The sequence below is a fragment of the Neovison vison genome, chromosome 6, assembly GCF_020171115.1.
Source record: "Neovison vison isolate M4711 chromosome 6, ASM_NN_V1, whole genome shotgun sequence".
Classification (NCBI taxonomy): Eukaryota; Metazoa; Chordata; class Mammalia; order Carnivora; family Mustelidae; genus Neogale; species Neogale vison.
Window position 1 is genome coordinate 58,167,281 of NC_058096.1, and position 17,568 is coordinate 58,184,848.

At 36.3% G+C, this 17,568-nt stretch overlaps 1 protein-coding gene across 5 annotated transcripts in view; it reads left to right on the forward strand.

The window, feature by feature from the left end:
- Positions 1–17,568, forward strand: part of NECTIN3 (nectin cell adhesion molecule 3) — a 128,087-nt gene that overhangs the window by 32,281 nt on the left and 78,238 nt on the right. For 4 of the 5 annotated variants that reach the window (XR_006384965.1, XM_044251359.1, XM_044251361.1 and 1 more), the window contains exons 1-2: positions 5,944–6,035; positions 6,281–6,622. Coding sequence is in view for 4 of the 5 variants with exons in the window: in XM_044251359.1 (XP_044107294.1) it covers positions 5,969–6,035; positions 6,281–6,622 (409 nt within the window). In the remaining variant the exon portion in view is untranslated. Of the gene's footprint in view, positions 1–5,943; positions 6,036–6,280; positions 6,623–17,568 lie in introns of those variants that run through there. The other variant, XM_044251360.1, reaches the window with a different exon arrangement.

Consider the following 17,568-nt stretch of genomic DNA (forward strand, 5'->3'; position numbering starts at 1 on the left):
TGGTGAATAATATTTTATTGTAAGGCTGTACTACAATTTGTTTCTTCAGTCACTTGCTGATGGACATTTGGGTTGGTCCAGTTTTTGGCTATTAAGAATAAAGTTGCTTTGGGGGCACGTGGGTGGCTCAGTTGGTTAAGCATCTGCCTTCAGCTCAGGTTGTTATCCCGGGGATCTGGGATCCAGCCCTGAGTCAGTCTCCCTGCCGAGAAGGAAGTCTGTGTCTCCCCCCGACTCTGCCCTTCCTTCCCATTCATGCTCTCTCCCTTACTCATTCTCTGTCTTACATAAATAAATAAAATCTTAAAGAAAGTTAGTTGCGTGAACGTTTGTGTACAGGTCTTTGTATAGACACACGTTTTCCTTTCTAGTGAATGAAAACAAGAATGAAATGGGTGGATGATATGGTGCTTGTATATTTAACTTTTAAGAAACTGCTGGTGTCTTCCAGTGTGATTGTACCATTTTGCAGTTCAGCCAGCAATGAAGAAGAGTTTCAGTACCTTCACATTCTAAAATTTCATATCGTTAGTCTTTTTGATTTTTGGCCTCTGTAATGGATAAGTGTTGTGGTATCTTATTGTGATATTAATTTGCATTTTCTAATGATGTTGAGCACCTATTCATGTGCTGTTGGGTGATGTGTCTGTTCAGATATTTTGCTCATTTTTTAATTGGCTTGTTTGTTTTTTTATGAAGTTTTAGGAGATCTTTATTTTATTCTTTATAGATATAAATTCTTTCAAGTTCTTTATCAGATATGTTCTGCAAAGTTTTTTCCCCATTAAATGGCTTGTCTTAAGAGTGTGTTTTGAAGAGTAGAAAATACTTGATGAAATCCACTCGTGCTTTTGGTAACATACCTAAGAAGTATTTGCCAGCCTAAAGTCACAAAAATTTGTATTTGCATGTCCGTGTGAATTTTAAGAAAAAAAGCTTGTCAATTTTTATAAAAATCTGCTTGAATTCAGATTGGGATTGTGTTTAATCAGTAGCACAATATAGAAAAAAATTAGTATTTTAAGAATATTGAGTCTTTTAACCTATGAGAAAAGTTTACCTTTCCATTTATTTCGGTCTTTAATTCACCTTAGCAATTTTTTTTTTTTTTTAAGATTTTATTTATTTGACAGATGGCAGTGAGAGAGAGACTATAAGTAGGGGTAGTGGGAGAGGGAGAGGCAGTGAACTGTTACCACTTTATACTTGGATTTTAGCACTTTAATGTGATCTCTAATATGAATGTCAAGTCATTTTGTTTGTTTTTGTTTTTAAATAACCCATAAAAGTTAGAGTACATGAATCGTTAACATTTTATTTTTCTGTCACAATTGTTTTTTGAATATTTCCAAATGATTTGTGTTCTCTGTATGCTCTAAATAAATAAATTCAAATATACATGAAAAATCCAGACAGCTTTATTTTCACAGATCTAGTGTTTTCATGGGAGCTACAGGTAGGAGGGAAACACTTTTCTTTCTCTCTGAAAGGACAATTAATCAGTTAATGGTACAAATGATATGTTTTTCTTTGGTCTCTAGAGTATACAGTAGCCAGGAATACATTCTGACAATGTCAGATAGGGTCTTGCCAGATATGAAAGGATAAAGTCTTTGCTGTTCCTTAGCCTCTTTATATTTTAGACTTATGTCATTCCTAATGATGAAGTTACTTCAAATAATTTAGGTCTTTAGAAATAAACATTTATGTTTCTTCAGGATACACTTCTCTCCTTCAAACTCCATATGGAAGATGGGAAGAAAGGGGTAGGGGTAGTCTCAGTGTTCTGGAGACCTTGAGAAATGAGGCATTTGAATAGTGACTTTGGATAAGAACCATGGTGGAGAAACTCTTTCTCCGCAGTTTTAAGATTCCATGGGGGGGAAATCTTTCTTAGAAGTGGTTTTTAACTTTGGGGTTTTGTCTAGGATTGGAAAGTTATACACTTATTCGCAGGGAACAGATGCTTAACTTTGGCTGACTAAAACACAAAAAAGGAGATACATTATTAGAAGCTCATGGAATCTAAGGGAGAGCCAGATTATCAAAACTTCTTCAGGGATTTAAGGGTTGAAACAATAGAAAATAGAAAATTTCCCAAGTTTACTTTTGCAAAAATTACCCAGAATAATTTTGTAGAAAAATTGGAAAGTAAAAATTAGTCATTATCTCCTAGATATTAAAACAAAAGATGAAGAAGAAAAACTTGATAGTTGTTAATATTTATGAGTAAAATTAAAAACATACTAAAAATAGCCATTTGTAGTTTCTTAAATCTACTCAAGCTCTCTTTACTAAGGGATCAGTTTTTCTGGTCAAATCTATTAAACTCTTTTCTAGGTGGCTTTTCTACCTTTTATGCTGAGAGTGGATTTCCCTATTTAAATACTGTAGAATATATTTACATGTTATAAATATGTTTTTGAGTCAGTGGATTCTTTTTTTTCTTTTTCCTGTCTCCAAATAGTCCCCTTCATTAATGGTGGCTCACTAGGCCATAGTTCTTACCAGTTGAAAGGAGATATGATTTAGCATAATCCCTCCCAGGTTAACGTCTTGGTGATCAGTTTGCTATAACAAAGCACTATGGACTGGGTGGCTTAAACAACAGATACTTCTTTTTCACAGTTTTGGAAACTGAGAAGTCCAAGATCAAGGTGTGAGCAGATTCCATTCCTGATGAGGACCCTCTTCTTGACTTGAAGACAGACACTTTCTTGCTTTGTCCTCACATAGTAGAAAGAGAGAGAGCTTGTCTTTCTTCCTTTTCTTGTATGACCCATAATGTCACCATAGGGGCTCTACCCTCAATACCTCATATATTTGATTACCACACAAGGGCCCCATCTATAGACATTATCAATTTAGAGATTAGGGCTGCAATAAGAAATTTGGGGAAGTGCAAATACTCAGTCCCTAACACCTTATCCTATCTCTTTTCCATTTCCACCTGAGGAGAATTTTAATTCTGCTTATTCTTATTTTTAATTTGCTATTATGGTGAACATTACTTATAAATGATTTTGACATCAAACAGGAACACAAAGTAAAAATTGAAAGTTCTTTCCAAAATCCTCAGTATCCCACTCTCTAGGAATAACTAATGTTGTTTGCCAGAATATACAAAGTTAGTGTCAGTATATGTGCGCACACATGTGCCTGTTTTTTACATTTTGATCTTCAGTCATGTGTGTGTGTGTTTAGTGTGAATCAGGGATCCATTTCCAAGAATTTAGCTCTTGTCCTTTCAGCATCTTGACTAATTCATTATTTCCCCGCTCATAGAAAAATATTGTTGTATATCAGTACAATATATATAATAGTACTGATAAATTTATAGGTCAGTTTGTGTACTTTAAATTGTGTTCAGATACTAATAGTAAGCTTTTTATTATTTTTACTTTAGCATTTCGCCTCCCTCCTACTGGACCATTGATGTTTTAGAAATATTTCTTAGCTATTGTTCCTAGTCTTGTTTCAAGAACTTTTATCAGAAATTTCATTGCAGTTGCATTGAATTTGTGTGGTATGGGGAGATATGATTTCTAAATAGCATTAATTTTTCCTACAGGAATATGACACATGTTACATTTATTCGAGTCAATTGCTCAGGTTTATTAGTTCTTCACAACTTTATTCATGGGCATTTGAAATATTAATGTTTTACAGATATTGTTTTTTCTGTAATAAATTTGTAAAGATTATCACTTATCCTAACATGTTGATTATATATTTTGAATATATTTTGCATGTTTTATATGCACCCATATTTTATATGCACCCTTTACTTGGCCGCCTTAGATTTTTCAGTTAACAAGTTTTTCAAATAATAATTCTGTCTGTTTCTTTCTAATGCTTTATCTTCCCTCTTTCTCTTTCTTTCTTTCTTTCTACATCATTGCGCTGGAATTTCCGTTTTCATTTGAACAGTGATAATGATACTGCACCATTTTGTCTCGATCTTTTTTAATAGCAATGCCCCCTTTTTCTAGTGTTGATGATGGCCACTGATTTGAGAAGAATCTACTTTATTATTAAGAATCCTTTTTTCTGGGCTTCTCGGTGGCTCAGTGTGTTAAAGACCTGCCTTCAGCTCTGGTCACGATCTCAAGGTCCTGGGATCGAGCCCCACATCAGGCTCTCTGTTCAGCAGGGAGCCTGCTTCCTCCTCTCTCTGCCTGCCTCTCTGCCTACTAGTGATCTGTCTCTCTGTCAAATAAATAAATAAAATCTTTAAAAAAAAAAAAAAAAAGAATCCTTTTTTCCAATAGGGAGAGGGTGGTTGGGTTACGGACATTGGAGAGGGTATGTGCTATGGTGAGGGCTGTGAAATGTATAAGCCTGATGATTCACAGATGGGGCATTATATGTTACATTGTATGTTAATTAAAAATATATCACATATTTATATTTATATATAAATTTATTTTATATATAAATAATTTTTATATGTATATATTTGTATAATTTATATTTATATGAATTTTATGTACAAAATTACTTATATATAAATCTATATTACATATTATATGTTAATAAAAATTTATAAAAATCCTTTTTTCCTTAGTTGTTAGAGTTTTTTAAAAATTCAGATAATGAATGCTAAATTTTATAAAATGCCTTTTCAACCTCAAATGAGGAAGTCAATGTGAGCTTTCAGTGTGATAGTTTAAAAATCTCTTTATATTCTTGGAATTTCCTACTTCATCATTATGTCTTTTTCTTTAAACAAAAAGCTAGGTATTATTTCATAACATATGAAAAATTTAATATTCATAAATTGTCCTTTTATATGTATATTCTGGTTTAGTACTAGACTTATGATAGCTTGCTAAAATACATTACAGTACTTATAAAATTTATATATCAACTTAGTAATTATCTATACTTGAAAGCATGGTAGAACACAGTGGTAAAATTTTGAGGTCTTAGTACTTTTTTGGGGCAATGGTTAAAAAACCCTTTTCTTCCTTAGCTGTTAAGTATAGTCACTGTGAATTGTCTGTCCTTTTTCGTAATACATCTTCAGTCATCTCCTAAATGGTACAATTCACTCTCTTGTTTGTTTACTTCTTTTTAAAAATTCATTTACAATTTGGATGGCATAATTTGCCTAGTTCTTGCCTAGTTATATTTTATATATCTAGTTCCTTGCCTAGTTATATTTTATATATCATTTATGTTGTTTTCCTCCCAAAAAGAGTTAGTGGAAATAATTTGTGAAGTTTTTGTTGTTGTTTAGAACTCTTTAAACATGTTTAAATACATTTTTCTTGGTTATTTTTAAAGTGATACTCTCTACATTTTTGTATTTATTTAAAAATATTAATAAGACCTTAAATTTCAAAGATACTATTTGTACAGTGTATTGTTTCTACAGTTTCCATGTTTGAGTGTTTATACTGGTTTACTTCTGAATTTGAATATTTATTTTATCAGGACACATGAGTCGTAAACTCTCCAAGGGCTTTATATATATGTTCTAATATACTTGTCGATCAGTAGCATCTTGCTTGACTTTAGTATTCATAAATATTGGTTTTATTTATCCTAAAATAATTTAGATTTGGACCACGGAAGTCAGTATTACAAGGGAGAAATTTGATGTCATTTCATTTTAACTTTTGCTTATGGAATTATTTTTCTTCATCCATGAAATAGAAAAAAATTGATTTCACATTTACATAATTTTTTAAATTAATGTTTTCTAGTAGTTGATCTATCTTAAATGAAGTTTTTTAATAGAGATTCTTGATAGAGGAATCCTCCAGAAGATACGTATTAGTGATCTATTACAAATTATAAATTACTCTAAAATTCAGTGGCTTTTAAACGACATGCATTTATTATCTCTCTTTGTGTCAGAAATTCATGCATGGCTCAGCTGGGTTCTGTGCCTCAGAGTCTTTCACAAGACTGCAGTCAGAGGTGTCAGGGCTGGGATCTCATCTGGAGGCTTGACTGGGGAATGATCTCCTTCCAAGCTTATTCTCGGCCCAATGTAGTGCTTTTCCCACTGCGACACATATTGACAGGTATTTGATTTATTTGAGAGTCACTCTTTGGGTCTAACATTCAGCCCCAGGAACATCTACCTCTTTTGAGCTCTTCCTGTTATTTAGTCATAAATGTATGTGTGTATGTGAATGTGCATGGACATGCAGGTGAGCATCTATAGAAGGGTAAGTGGGAGGGACAGAGAGAAACAAGCAGGGAGGGAGAATGATCATATGTTAGTATAACTTTTTTCTATTTTTAAGAACTATTTTTTCCCCCATAGGTGCCTTAGCTGGGCCAATTATTGTGGAGCCACATGTCACAGCAGTATGGGGAAAGAATGTTTCATTGAAGTGTTTAATTGAAGTAAATGAAACTATAACACAAATTTCATGGGAGAAGATCCATGGCAAAAGTTCACAGACTGTTGCAGTTCATCATCCTCAGTATGGATTCTCTGTTCAAGGAGAATATCAGGGAAGAGTCTTATTTAAAAACTATTCACTTAATGATGCGACAATTACTCTACATAACATAGGATTTTCTGATTCTGGAAAATACATATGCAAAGCTGTTACATTCCCGCTTGGAAATGCTCAATCCTCTACAACTGTAACTGTATTAGGTAGGTATGCTTGAATTGTATATTTTGGTGGTACTGGCAAGGATTATAATAAAAATTTTTTCAAGATTTTAAAATAATTGACTGTATATACGTAAACCTAGATTTAAAATAATTCAGATATGATTTTTCAAGTGTTTTCTTAAAAATCTGTGATTCTCTGCTCTCTCAATTTAAACAAAATTTTGTATCTACCTACCTACCTGTGTAATGCTGTGTGGTTCTTAGTTATTTTACTTTTTTCATGAAAGATTGGTTTTTAATTATAATACTAAAATGCTGAGTGTTTTTGAGTTTTCAGTATTCTTTCTCAAAATTTCAAACTTTAAATTTCCATTTTTAAATAAGCTTGTCCATTTACTTAAATGACTGTTGTCTTAGAGCCATTGATATATTTCCATGTTTCTGAAATCAGATTTTACATCTGCCACTGTGGATTTCATAGCTGTTTGATCCTTGGGCCTTTGCTTCTAATGAGCAGTCTTTTGCTTTTTCCTTTCTTATAACTTAGAATTTATGGAGGAATTTAAAATGAGCTTATTATTGTTAAGATAGCCATTTGCAGTGAAAGGTATACCAATTTGGAAATACTGGCTTATATTTTTAGAATACCAGAGTAAAGATTAAGGAGTAATAGCAACCTTAGCATTTTCCAATCAAAGTAGGACTCCTTTAACAGGCAGTCTTTGCATCTGCCTGTTTGTCTGTTGGGGACTTGGTTGGATCTGCTGATAGCTCCCCTCCTCAACCTCTTTCTTCACTTTCCTTCTGGGTGTTACACCCTAGTAAAGAGCACTTTGTGCTCCTCACTTGGTCTTAGTGTCTGCTTCCAGAGCAGCAAACAAGTGTACTGCCCCTAATATTTAAAGGCATTACTTCAGGGTCTCTGACATGCAGGAAAGCCATTTTGTCCAGCTCTTGTCAGGTATTTTTTCATGTTGAGAGATACTATTTAAAAATAGAAATAAAATTAAATATTTGAGAATTTCATATGTTTATGACACTGCCTGAACACCTGTGGGAAAATATAACTCATGTTTATGAAACAGATACTTTTGAGAAACTTTGACTAGAAGGCAGGGAGCATTGGGTGTTATACACAAAGAATGAATCCTGGAACACTGAATCAAAAACTAATGATGTACTGTATGGTGACTAACATTAACATTACAAAAAAAAAAAAAAAAGAATAGGTCCACAAACAAACAAAACAAAAAAGAAGGCAAAAATAAATACCTGAAAAATCAAGTGCAGGCCATCAGGGTAAAAAAGGTCATAAAAAAAATTCAATGGCTAGAAAACAGTAGTTTTATGTGGAAGCGGGAACCCATTGGAGTAAGGGTTTTTTTTTGCTTTAAATTTTAGTAATTGCCTCTAAGTTACCAGTGATTTAAAACTGAGGAGTGCTTATAGTATAAGACTAGTCATGATCTTCACCACGCCTATGTATCTAGCTTCATCTATTTCATCTTTTTCTCCACTTTACAACACAAATAATCATGATGAACTATTTGCAGTTCTGATAATACCTGTTTTTGTTTTACATGTGTTTTTCTTTCTTCTTGGATTGCTTTCTTTTTCTTCCTGTCTTCCTAGTTCTTATATTTAACTGCTATTTATCAATCCACATCCTTTTAGAAAGCCATTGTTGAAATATATACCCACTTGCAGTTTGATTTTTTTTTCTTTCTTTCTTTTTTTGGCTCTTTTGCCATTTTTTCTTGAGCTTATCTATTGCAGCAGTTACCATACTGTTTGTTGTGTGTTTTCTACATTATAAACACATGGTGGACTGCAACTCTGTACTTTAAAATTTAACTTTATCTTTAAGGCCTACAAGAATTCCTGGTATACAGCAGCCATACACCATGAGTGTTATTTAAGTAGGGTATAGGAACGGATTGGTAAAACTTAGTAGTCTACAAAAGTTGTATAGAAAAACAGTTGAACCAGTCGTTGAATTTTGGATAGGTTTGGGGTAAGCAGAGGGAAGTAAGTATAGGGAGAGTAAATGAGCCAGTGCGGGGAGGCAGAAAACAATATACAATAAGGCAGAGTTCTTTTTAGCATCAGCGTTGTTGACATTTTGGGCTGTAATTCTTTGCTCTAGTGAGCTGTCCTGTCCATTGTAGACTATTTGGCAATGTCTGTGGAGACATTCTACGTTATCGTCACTGAAAGACTGCTGCTAGCATCTGGTGGGTCTTTCAGTGATGATAACTTAGAATGTCTCTAGATATTGCCAAGGGTCCTCTGGAAGAGGAGAGGAGAGATCACTCATTGTTGAGCAATTAGTGAAATCACTCATTAGTGGAATCACTGAATAATTTTTTAATTGTTCAGAGGATTTATGTAAAGTACAAGAACTAAAGGCTAGAAAGTTTGAGTAGGACTGCATTAAAGTAACTTGAATGTTATAATGGAGAATTTGAGCTTTTTATTACTGGAAATGCCAAATTGGTATAAGATATTGTACTTCTTGCCTCCCTTCTTCTACCCTCAGATTCCTGCTATGTAAAGTGTGGTTGCTGAACTGGCAGCATTGGCATCACTTGGGAGTTTATTAGAAATATAGGATTTTGGGTCCCTTTCAAACTTATTGAATGATAAGTCTACATTTTAGCAGGATTTCTAAGTGATTCGTATACAGAACAAAGTTTGAGAAACACTGGTTTGATCACCTTCTCACCTTGCTTAGAGGGATATTTAAGTCATAATAGACTAGATTTAGGGAGTAATGTGATAAAAGTTATGATTTATGAAGGTTAGTTAGGTGTTTTTGATGGATTGAAATGAAGAGGTCCGAGGGAGGAGTCAAGATGGCAGAGGAGTAGCAGGCTGAGATCATATCAGGTAGCAGGAGATCAGCTAGGTAGTTTATCAAAACTTTCCGAACACCTACAAATCCCAACAGGAGATCAAAGAGAAGAAGAGCAGCAATTCTAGAAACAGAAAATTGACCACTTTCTGAAAGGTAGGACCTGCGGAGGAGTGAATCCAAAGCGACGGAAAGATAGACTGCAGAGGGAGAGGCCAGCTCCCAGCAAGCAGGGGAGCAACGGAGCACAAAATCAGAACTTTTAAAAGTCTGCTCCACTGAGGGACATGGCTCCAGAGGCTAAGGCAGCTTGAAGCCCACTTGGGGGCAGTGTGGTCTCAGATCCCATGGGGTCACAGAAGAATCAGGGGTGTCTGAGTGTTGCAGAGCTCACAGGTAGTAGAGCAAGGAAGCTGGCTACAGAGACAGAGCCGAGGAGTGAGCTCTCAACTTGGGGTTACCTTAAACTTTGATCCGTGGCATAGTCAGGCCACTGCTTTTTGAGCAGGGACTCCAGAAGATCCAGGGAGAGCCCCCCACCTCCCCCGAAGAGCCGCAGGGATCTTCTGGGTTTGGAGACTCCAGGCGGAGCTGTGTGCCAGAGACAGAGACGCTTGGTCACAGGCTGGGTGAGCTCGGAGTGTGGCCAGAGGCCAGGGAGATGAGAGTGATTGAATGCTTTTCTCTGAGGGTGCACTGAGGAATGGGGCCCTGAGCTCTCCAATTACTCCAGGCTGAGATTGGGAAGCCACCATTTTCATTCCCGTTCTCCAGAGCTCTACAGAAAGCCTTCAGGGAACAAAAGCTCCCAAAAGTGAACCAGAGCAGATTACTTAGCCTAGTGCAAGCACATTTTCCTGGTATCTTTGCCACCCTTTTAGTATTTTATTCTCTCCTTCATATATTCTGATCTGGATAAAATGACAAGGCTGAAAAATTTACCACAAAAAAAAAAAAAAGAACAAGAGGCAGTACCGAAGGCTAAGGACCTAATCAATACAGACATTGGTAATATGTCAGATCTAGAGTTCAGAATTATGATTCTCAAGGTGCTAGCCGGGCTCGAAAAAGGCATGTAAGATATTAGAGAAACCTGTCTGGAGAAATAAAAGCCCGTTCTGGAGAAATAAAAGAACTAAAATCTAATCAAGCTGAAATAAAAAAAGCTATTAATGAGATGCAGTCAAAAATGGAGTCTCTTACTTCTAGGATAAATGAGGCAGAAGAGAGAATTAGTGATATAGAAGACCAAGTGACAGAGAATAAAGAAGCTGAGCAAAAGAGAGACAAACATCTACTGAACGATGAGAGGAGAATTGGAGAGATAAGTGATACCATAAGATGAAAAACATTAGAATAATTGGGATTCCAGAAGAAGAGGAAAGAGAGAGGGGAGCAGAAGGTATATTGGAGAGGATTATTGTAGAGAATTTCCCTAATATGGCAAAGGGAACAAGCATCAAAATCCAGGAGGTGCAGAGAACCCCCTCAAAATCAATAAGAATAGGTCCATGCCCCATCATCTAATAGTAAAATTTACAAGTCTTAGTGACAAAGAGAAAATTTTGAAAGCAGTTCGGGACAAGAAGCCTATAACATACAGTGGTAAAAATATTAGATTGGCAGTGAACTTATCCACAGAGACCTGGCAGTCCAGAAAGAACTGACATGATATATTCAGAGCACTAAATGAGAAGAACATGCAGCCAAGAATACTATATCCAGCTAGGCTATCATTGAAAATAGAAGGAGAGATAAAAAGCCTCCAGGACAAACAAAAACTAAAAGAATTTGTAAATACCAAACCAGCCCTACAGGAAATATTGAAAGGGGTCCTCTAAGCAAAGAGAGAGCCTAAAAGTAGTAGACCAGAAAGGAATAGAAATAATACACAGTAATAGTCACCTTACAGGCAATAAAATGGCACTAAATTCATATGTCTCAATAGTTACCCTGAATGTAAATGGACTAAATGCCCCAATCAAAAGACACAGGGTATCAGAATGGATTAAAAAAACAAAACCCATCAATATGCTGTCTACAAGAAACTCATTTTAGACCCAAAGACACCTCCACATTTAAAGCGAGGGGGTGGAAAACAGTTTACCATCCTAATGGACATCTAAAGAAAGCTGGGGTGCCAATGCTTATATCAGATCAATTAGATTTCAAGCCAAAGACTATTCTAAGAGATGAGGAAGGACACTATATCATACTCAAAGGGTTTGTCCAACAAGAAGGCCTAACAATTTTAAATACCTATGCCCCTAACATGGGAGCAGCCAACTATATAAACCAATTAATAACGAAATCGAAGAAACACATCGACAAAAATACAATAATAGTAGGAGACTTTAACAACGCCCTCACTGAAATGGACAGATCATCTAAGCAACAGAACAACAAGGAAATAAAGGCCTTAAATGACACATTGGACCAGGTGGACATCACACATAGATTCAGAACATTCCATCACAAAGCAACAGAACTACACATTCTTCTCTAGTACACATGGAACATTCTCCAGAATAGATCACATCCTGGGTCACAAATCAGGTCTCAACTGGTATCAGAAGATTGGGATCATTTCCAGCATTTTTTCAGACCACAATGCTCTGAAGCTGGAACTCAATTTCAAGAGGAAATTTGGAAAGAACCCAAATATATGGAGACTAAAGAGCATCGTTCTGAAGAATGAATGGCTCAACCAGGAAATTAAAGAAGAATTGAAAAAATTCATAGTAACAAATGATAATGAAAACACAACGGTTCAAAATCTGTGGGACACAGCAAAGGAAGTCCTGAGAAGAAAATATATAGCAATCCTAGCCTTTCTCAAGAAACAAGAAAGGTCTCAAATACACAATCTAAGGCTACACCTAAAGGAGCTGGAGAAAGAACAGCAAAGAAAACCTAAACCCAGCAGGAGAAGAGAAATAAAGATCAGAGCAGAAATCAATGAAATAGAAACCAAAAGAACAATAGAACAAACCAACAAAACTAGGAGCAGGGTCTTTGAAAGAATTAATCAAATTGATTAACCCCTGGCCAGACTTATTAAATTAGAAAAGAGAAAGGACCCAAATAAATAAAATCATGAATGAAAGAGGAGAGATCACAACCAATACTAAAGAAATACAAACATTTATAAGAACATATTATGAGCAACTATATGCCAGCAAATTTAACAATGTGGAAGAAATGGAGGCATTGCTAGAGATGTATAAACTACCACAACTGAACCAGGAAGAAATAGAAAACCTGAACAGACCCATAACCAATAAAGAGATTGAAGCAGTCATCAAAAATCTCCCAACAAACAGACCAGAGCCAGATCGCTTCCCAGGAGAATTCTACCAAACATTGAAAGAATTAATTCCTATTCTCCTGAAACTGTTCCAGAAAATAGAAATGGAAGGAAAACTTCCAAACACATTGCATGAGGCCAGCATTACCTTAATCCCAAAACCAGACAAAGATCCCATCAAAAAAGAGAATTACAGACCAGGATCCTTGATGAACACAAATGCAAAAATTCTCACCAAAATACTAGCCAGTAGGATCCAACAGTACATTAAAAGGATTATTCATCACGACCCAGTGGGATTTATCCCAGGGCTGCAAGGTTGGTTCAACATCTGCAAATCAATGAATGTGATACAATACATTAATAAAAGAACAAGAACCATATGACACTTTCAATAGATGCTGAAAAAGCATTGACAAAATACAGCAACCTTTCCTGATCAAAACTCTTCAAAGTGTAGGGATAGAGGGTACATACCTCAATATCATCAAAGTCATCTATGGAAAACCAATAGCGAATATCATTCTCAATGGAGAAAAACTGAGAGCTTTTCCGCTAAGGTCAGGAACACGGCAGGGATGTCCATTATCACCACTGGTATTCAACATATTACTAGAAGTCCTAGCCTCAGTAATCAGACAACAAAGAGAAATTAAAGGCATCCAGATCGACAAAGAAGGAGTCAAACTATCACTCTGAAAATATGATCCTTTATGTGAAAAACCCAAAAGACTCAAATCTGCTAGAACTTCTACAGGAATTCAGTAAAGTATCAGGATATAAAATCAGTGCACAGAAATCAATTGCATTTCTTTACACCAACAAGAAGACTGAAGAAAGAGGAATTAAGGAGTCAATCCCATTTACAATTGCATCCAAAACCATAAGATACACCTAGGAATAAACCTAACCAAAGAGGCAAAGAATCTATACTCCGAAAACTATAAAGTACTCATGAAAGAAATTGAGGATGACACTAAAGAAATGGAAAGATGTTCCATGCTCATGGATTGGAGGAACAAATACTGTGAAAATGTCTCTGCTACCTAAAACAATCTACACATTTAATGCAATCCCTATCAAAATCCTATCCATTTTTTTCAAAGAAATGGAACAAATAATCTTAAAATTTATTGGAACCCGAAAAGACCTTGAATAGCCACAGGAATGTTGAAAAAGAAAGCCAAAGTTGGTGGCATCACATTCCAGACTTCAAGCTCTATTACAAAGCTGTTATCATCAAGACAGTATGGTACTGGTCCAAAAACAGACACATAGATCAATGGAACAGAATAGCCCAGAAATAGACCCTCAATTCTATGGTCAACTAATCTTCGACAAAACAGGACAGAATGTCCAATGGAAAAAAGATAGCCTCTTTAACAATTGGTGTTGGGAAAATGGGACAGCCACATGCAGGAAAATGAAACTGGACCATTTCCTTACACCACACATGAAAATAGACTCAAAATGGATGAAGGACCTCGGTGTGAGAAAGGAATCCCTCAAAAGCCTTGAAGAGAACACAGGTAGCAACCTCTTCCACCTCAGCCGCAGCAGCTTCTTCCTAGGAACATTGCCAAAGGCAAGGGAAGCAAGGGCAAAAATGAACTTTTAGGACTTCATCAAGATCAGAGGCTTCTACACAGCAAAGGAAACAGTTAACAAAACCAAAAGACAACTGACAGAATGGGAGAAGATACTTGCAAATGACGTATCAGATAAAGGGTTAGTATCCGGGGCACCTGGGTGGCTCAGTGGGTTAAACCTCTGCTTTCAGCTCAGGTCATGATCTCAGGGTCCTGAGATCGAGCCCTGCATCGGGCTCTCTGCTCAGCAGGAAGCCTGTTCCTCCCCCACCCCCGCCCGTCTGCCTCTCTGCCTACTTCTGATCTCTCTCTCCCTCTGTCAAATAATTAAATATAATTTTTTTAAAAAAAGGTTAGTATCCAAAATCTGTGAAGAACTTATCAAACTCAACACCCAAAGAACAAATAATCCAATCACGAAATGGGCACAGGACATGAACAGATATTTCTGCAAAGAAGACATCCAGATGGCCAACAGACACATGAAAAAGTGCTCCACGTCACTCGGCGTCAGGGAAATACAAATCAAAACCACAATGAGATACCATCTCTCACCAGTCAGAATGGCTAAAATTAGCAAGTCAGGAAATGACACTTGCTGGTGAGGATGTGGAGAAAGGGGTACCCTCCTACACTGTTGGTGGGAGTACAAGCTGGTGCAACTATTCTGGAAAACAACATGGAGGTTCCTCGAAAAGTTGAAAATAGAACTACCCTACAACCCAGTACTTGCAATACTGGGTATTTACCGTAAAGATACAAACGTAGTGATCCGAAGAGGCACGTGCGCCCAGATGTTTATAGCAGCGATATCCACAATAGCCAAACTATGGAAAGAACCTAGATGTCCATCAATAGATGAATGGATAAAGGAAGATGTGGTGTATAGATAGAGATATATATACAATTGAATACTATACAGCCATCAAAGAAATGAAATCTTGCCATTTGTGACGACATGGATGGAACTAGAGGGTGTTATGCTTATCTAAATACATCACTCAGAGAAAGACAATTATCATATCTCCATGATATGAGGAAGTTGAGAGGCAATGTGGGGGGTTTGAGGGATACAAAAAGAACAAATTAAACAAGATGGGATCGGGAGGGAGACAAACCATAAGAGACTCTTAATCAAACAAATGAGGGTTGGGGCACCTAGGTGGCTCAGTGGGTTAAGCCTCTGCCTTCGGCTCAGGTCATGATTCCAGGGTCCTGGGATCGGGGCTCTCTGCTCAGCGGGGAGTTTGTTTCCCTTCCTCTCTCTCTCTGCCTGCCTCTCTGCCTACTTTTGATCTCTGTCAAATAAATTAAAATCTTTTAAAAAAAAGAAAACAAACAAAAAAAAATGAGGGTTGCCAGGGCGAGGGGGTTAGGGAAAGGTAGTGGTAGGGTTATGGACATTGGGGAAGGTATGTGCTATGGTGAGTGCTGTGAAGTCTGTAAACATGGCAATTCACAGACCTGTACCCCTGGGTCTAATAATACATTATATGTTAATAAATAAATAAATAAATTTTTAAAAATAAAGAAATGAAGAAGTCCTAAAATCTTAATCCTTCAGTCATGTGGCCATGAAAGCTTGAAATTAATTTTCTGATTTCCGCCACTTGAGGGAAGAAGGGAGCTATTACAAAGGAATATCTGTCAAGACTTTGTAACTGATTGGATACAAGAAACAAGGGAGGTTTGAGCATAAAAAGGTTTCCAGCCTTGGTGATTGTGTAAGTTATATTACTATAAATTCCAGTGGGCATGTCTGAATGAAATCCAGGTGTTGGGATTGGATGGCTAAGATAATGAAATCAGCATTGGCTTTATTGAGTTTGAAGATATATAGGCAAACAGTACCAGACAGGTGGTTAGAAACTATGGAATCAAGCCTTGTATCAAAAAGGAAGGAAATTAGGGATTATGTAGATAGTAGTTTTGTATCAGATAAACGTTTCTAAGAGAGATGCAAATAGTAACTGACAGCCCAGAACCCAGTACTTATTGGGGCAGAGGTCAGAAGAAATTGAAATGAAGAACTCTAAGAGAGCTTTGAGGAAAACTCTGGCAAAGTAATACTACTTATATCAGGAGAAGATAAAATTTTTAAGATTATTTTAGTAGCTTTTTCTTTTTTCCACAGTGAGAATTAAGCTTTATACAAAATGATTTGAACAACCTTTTGGGGGGGGGGCTTTCCTAAGAATGGTACACAGCTAGTATTCTTTTCTTTTTTTTTAAGATTTTATTTATTTATTTGACAGAGAGAGATCACAAGTAGGCAGAGAGGCAGGCAGAGAGAGACAGAGGAGGAAGCAGGCTCCCTGCTGAGCAGAGAGCCCGATGCAGGACTCGATCCCAGGACCCTGAGATCATGACCCGAGCCGAAGGCAGTGGCTTAACCCACTGAGCCACCCAGGCGCCCAGTGGTACACAGCTAGTATTCTTAAAGTATAGCCTAGAAGGCAATTCATTACTTAGAACAGGTACCTTAAGGCATTATTAGTACTTAATTCTTTTTGAACAGAATGCTAATAACTGTGTCAAAGTTTGAAATTCTACCAAATGGTCAAAGAGAATGGCAAATAAATTTAGCCTATCGATTACATGGTAACATTAGAGTTTCAGTGGAGTGGTAGTAATAGAAATCAAATTAAGGGAATGTGATATAACAAAAAAGCTTTGGGAAAATTTAACAACAAATGCCCCACAGTAGAACAGTTGTTTTGCAATTGCTTACTTTTCTTGATGGGATATTTTATAGCTATTAAAATTATGGTTAAGAGAAGTGTTGCTGTGGGAGGAAAGAAACAAAAAATTGTACGTATGCCATGATTATTACATCCATATAGAAACTAGAAAAAGAGAAGTGGAAGATGATAATAATTGCATTAGGGTATTGTAGTTGTGCCTAATTTTTCCCTGTTTTCCCAATTTTTAGAAATACTGCTTTTGCAATAAAAATACAGACTTCCACTATATGTTGGGTAATGAACATAATTTAAAAAAAAAAAAATAGACTTCCTTTGCTGTAGATGATGGAATAGCAGGGACTGGATTTGCCCTCTCTCTGAGAACAAGAAACCAGGCAAATAAACAGTTTTAAGAAACAGTTTTTTGTTACTGGACAATAGGCTGTGTAAGATTATGATCCCTGAAAGAAGGAAAACAAACAAGGTGAGTCCATATAATGTTCTGGCTTCCACCTTAGTCAGTTTTCAGAGTACAACTCAGTGACAAGGAT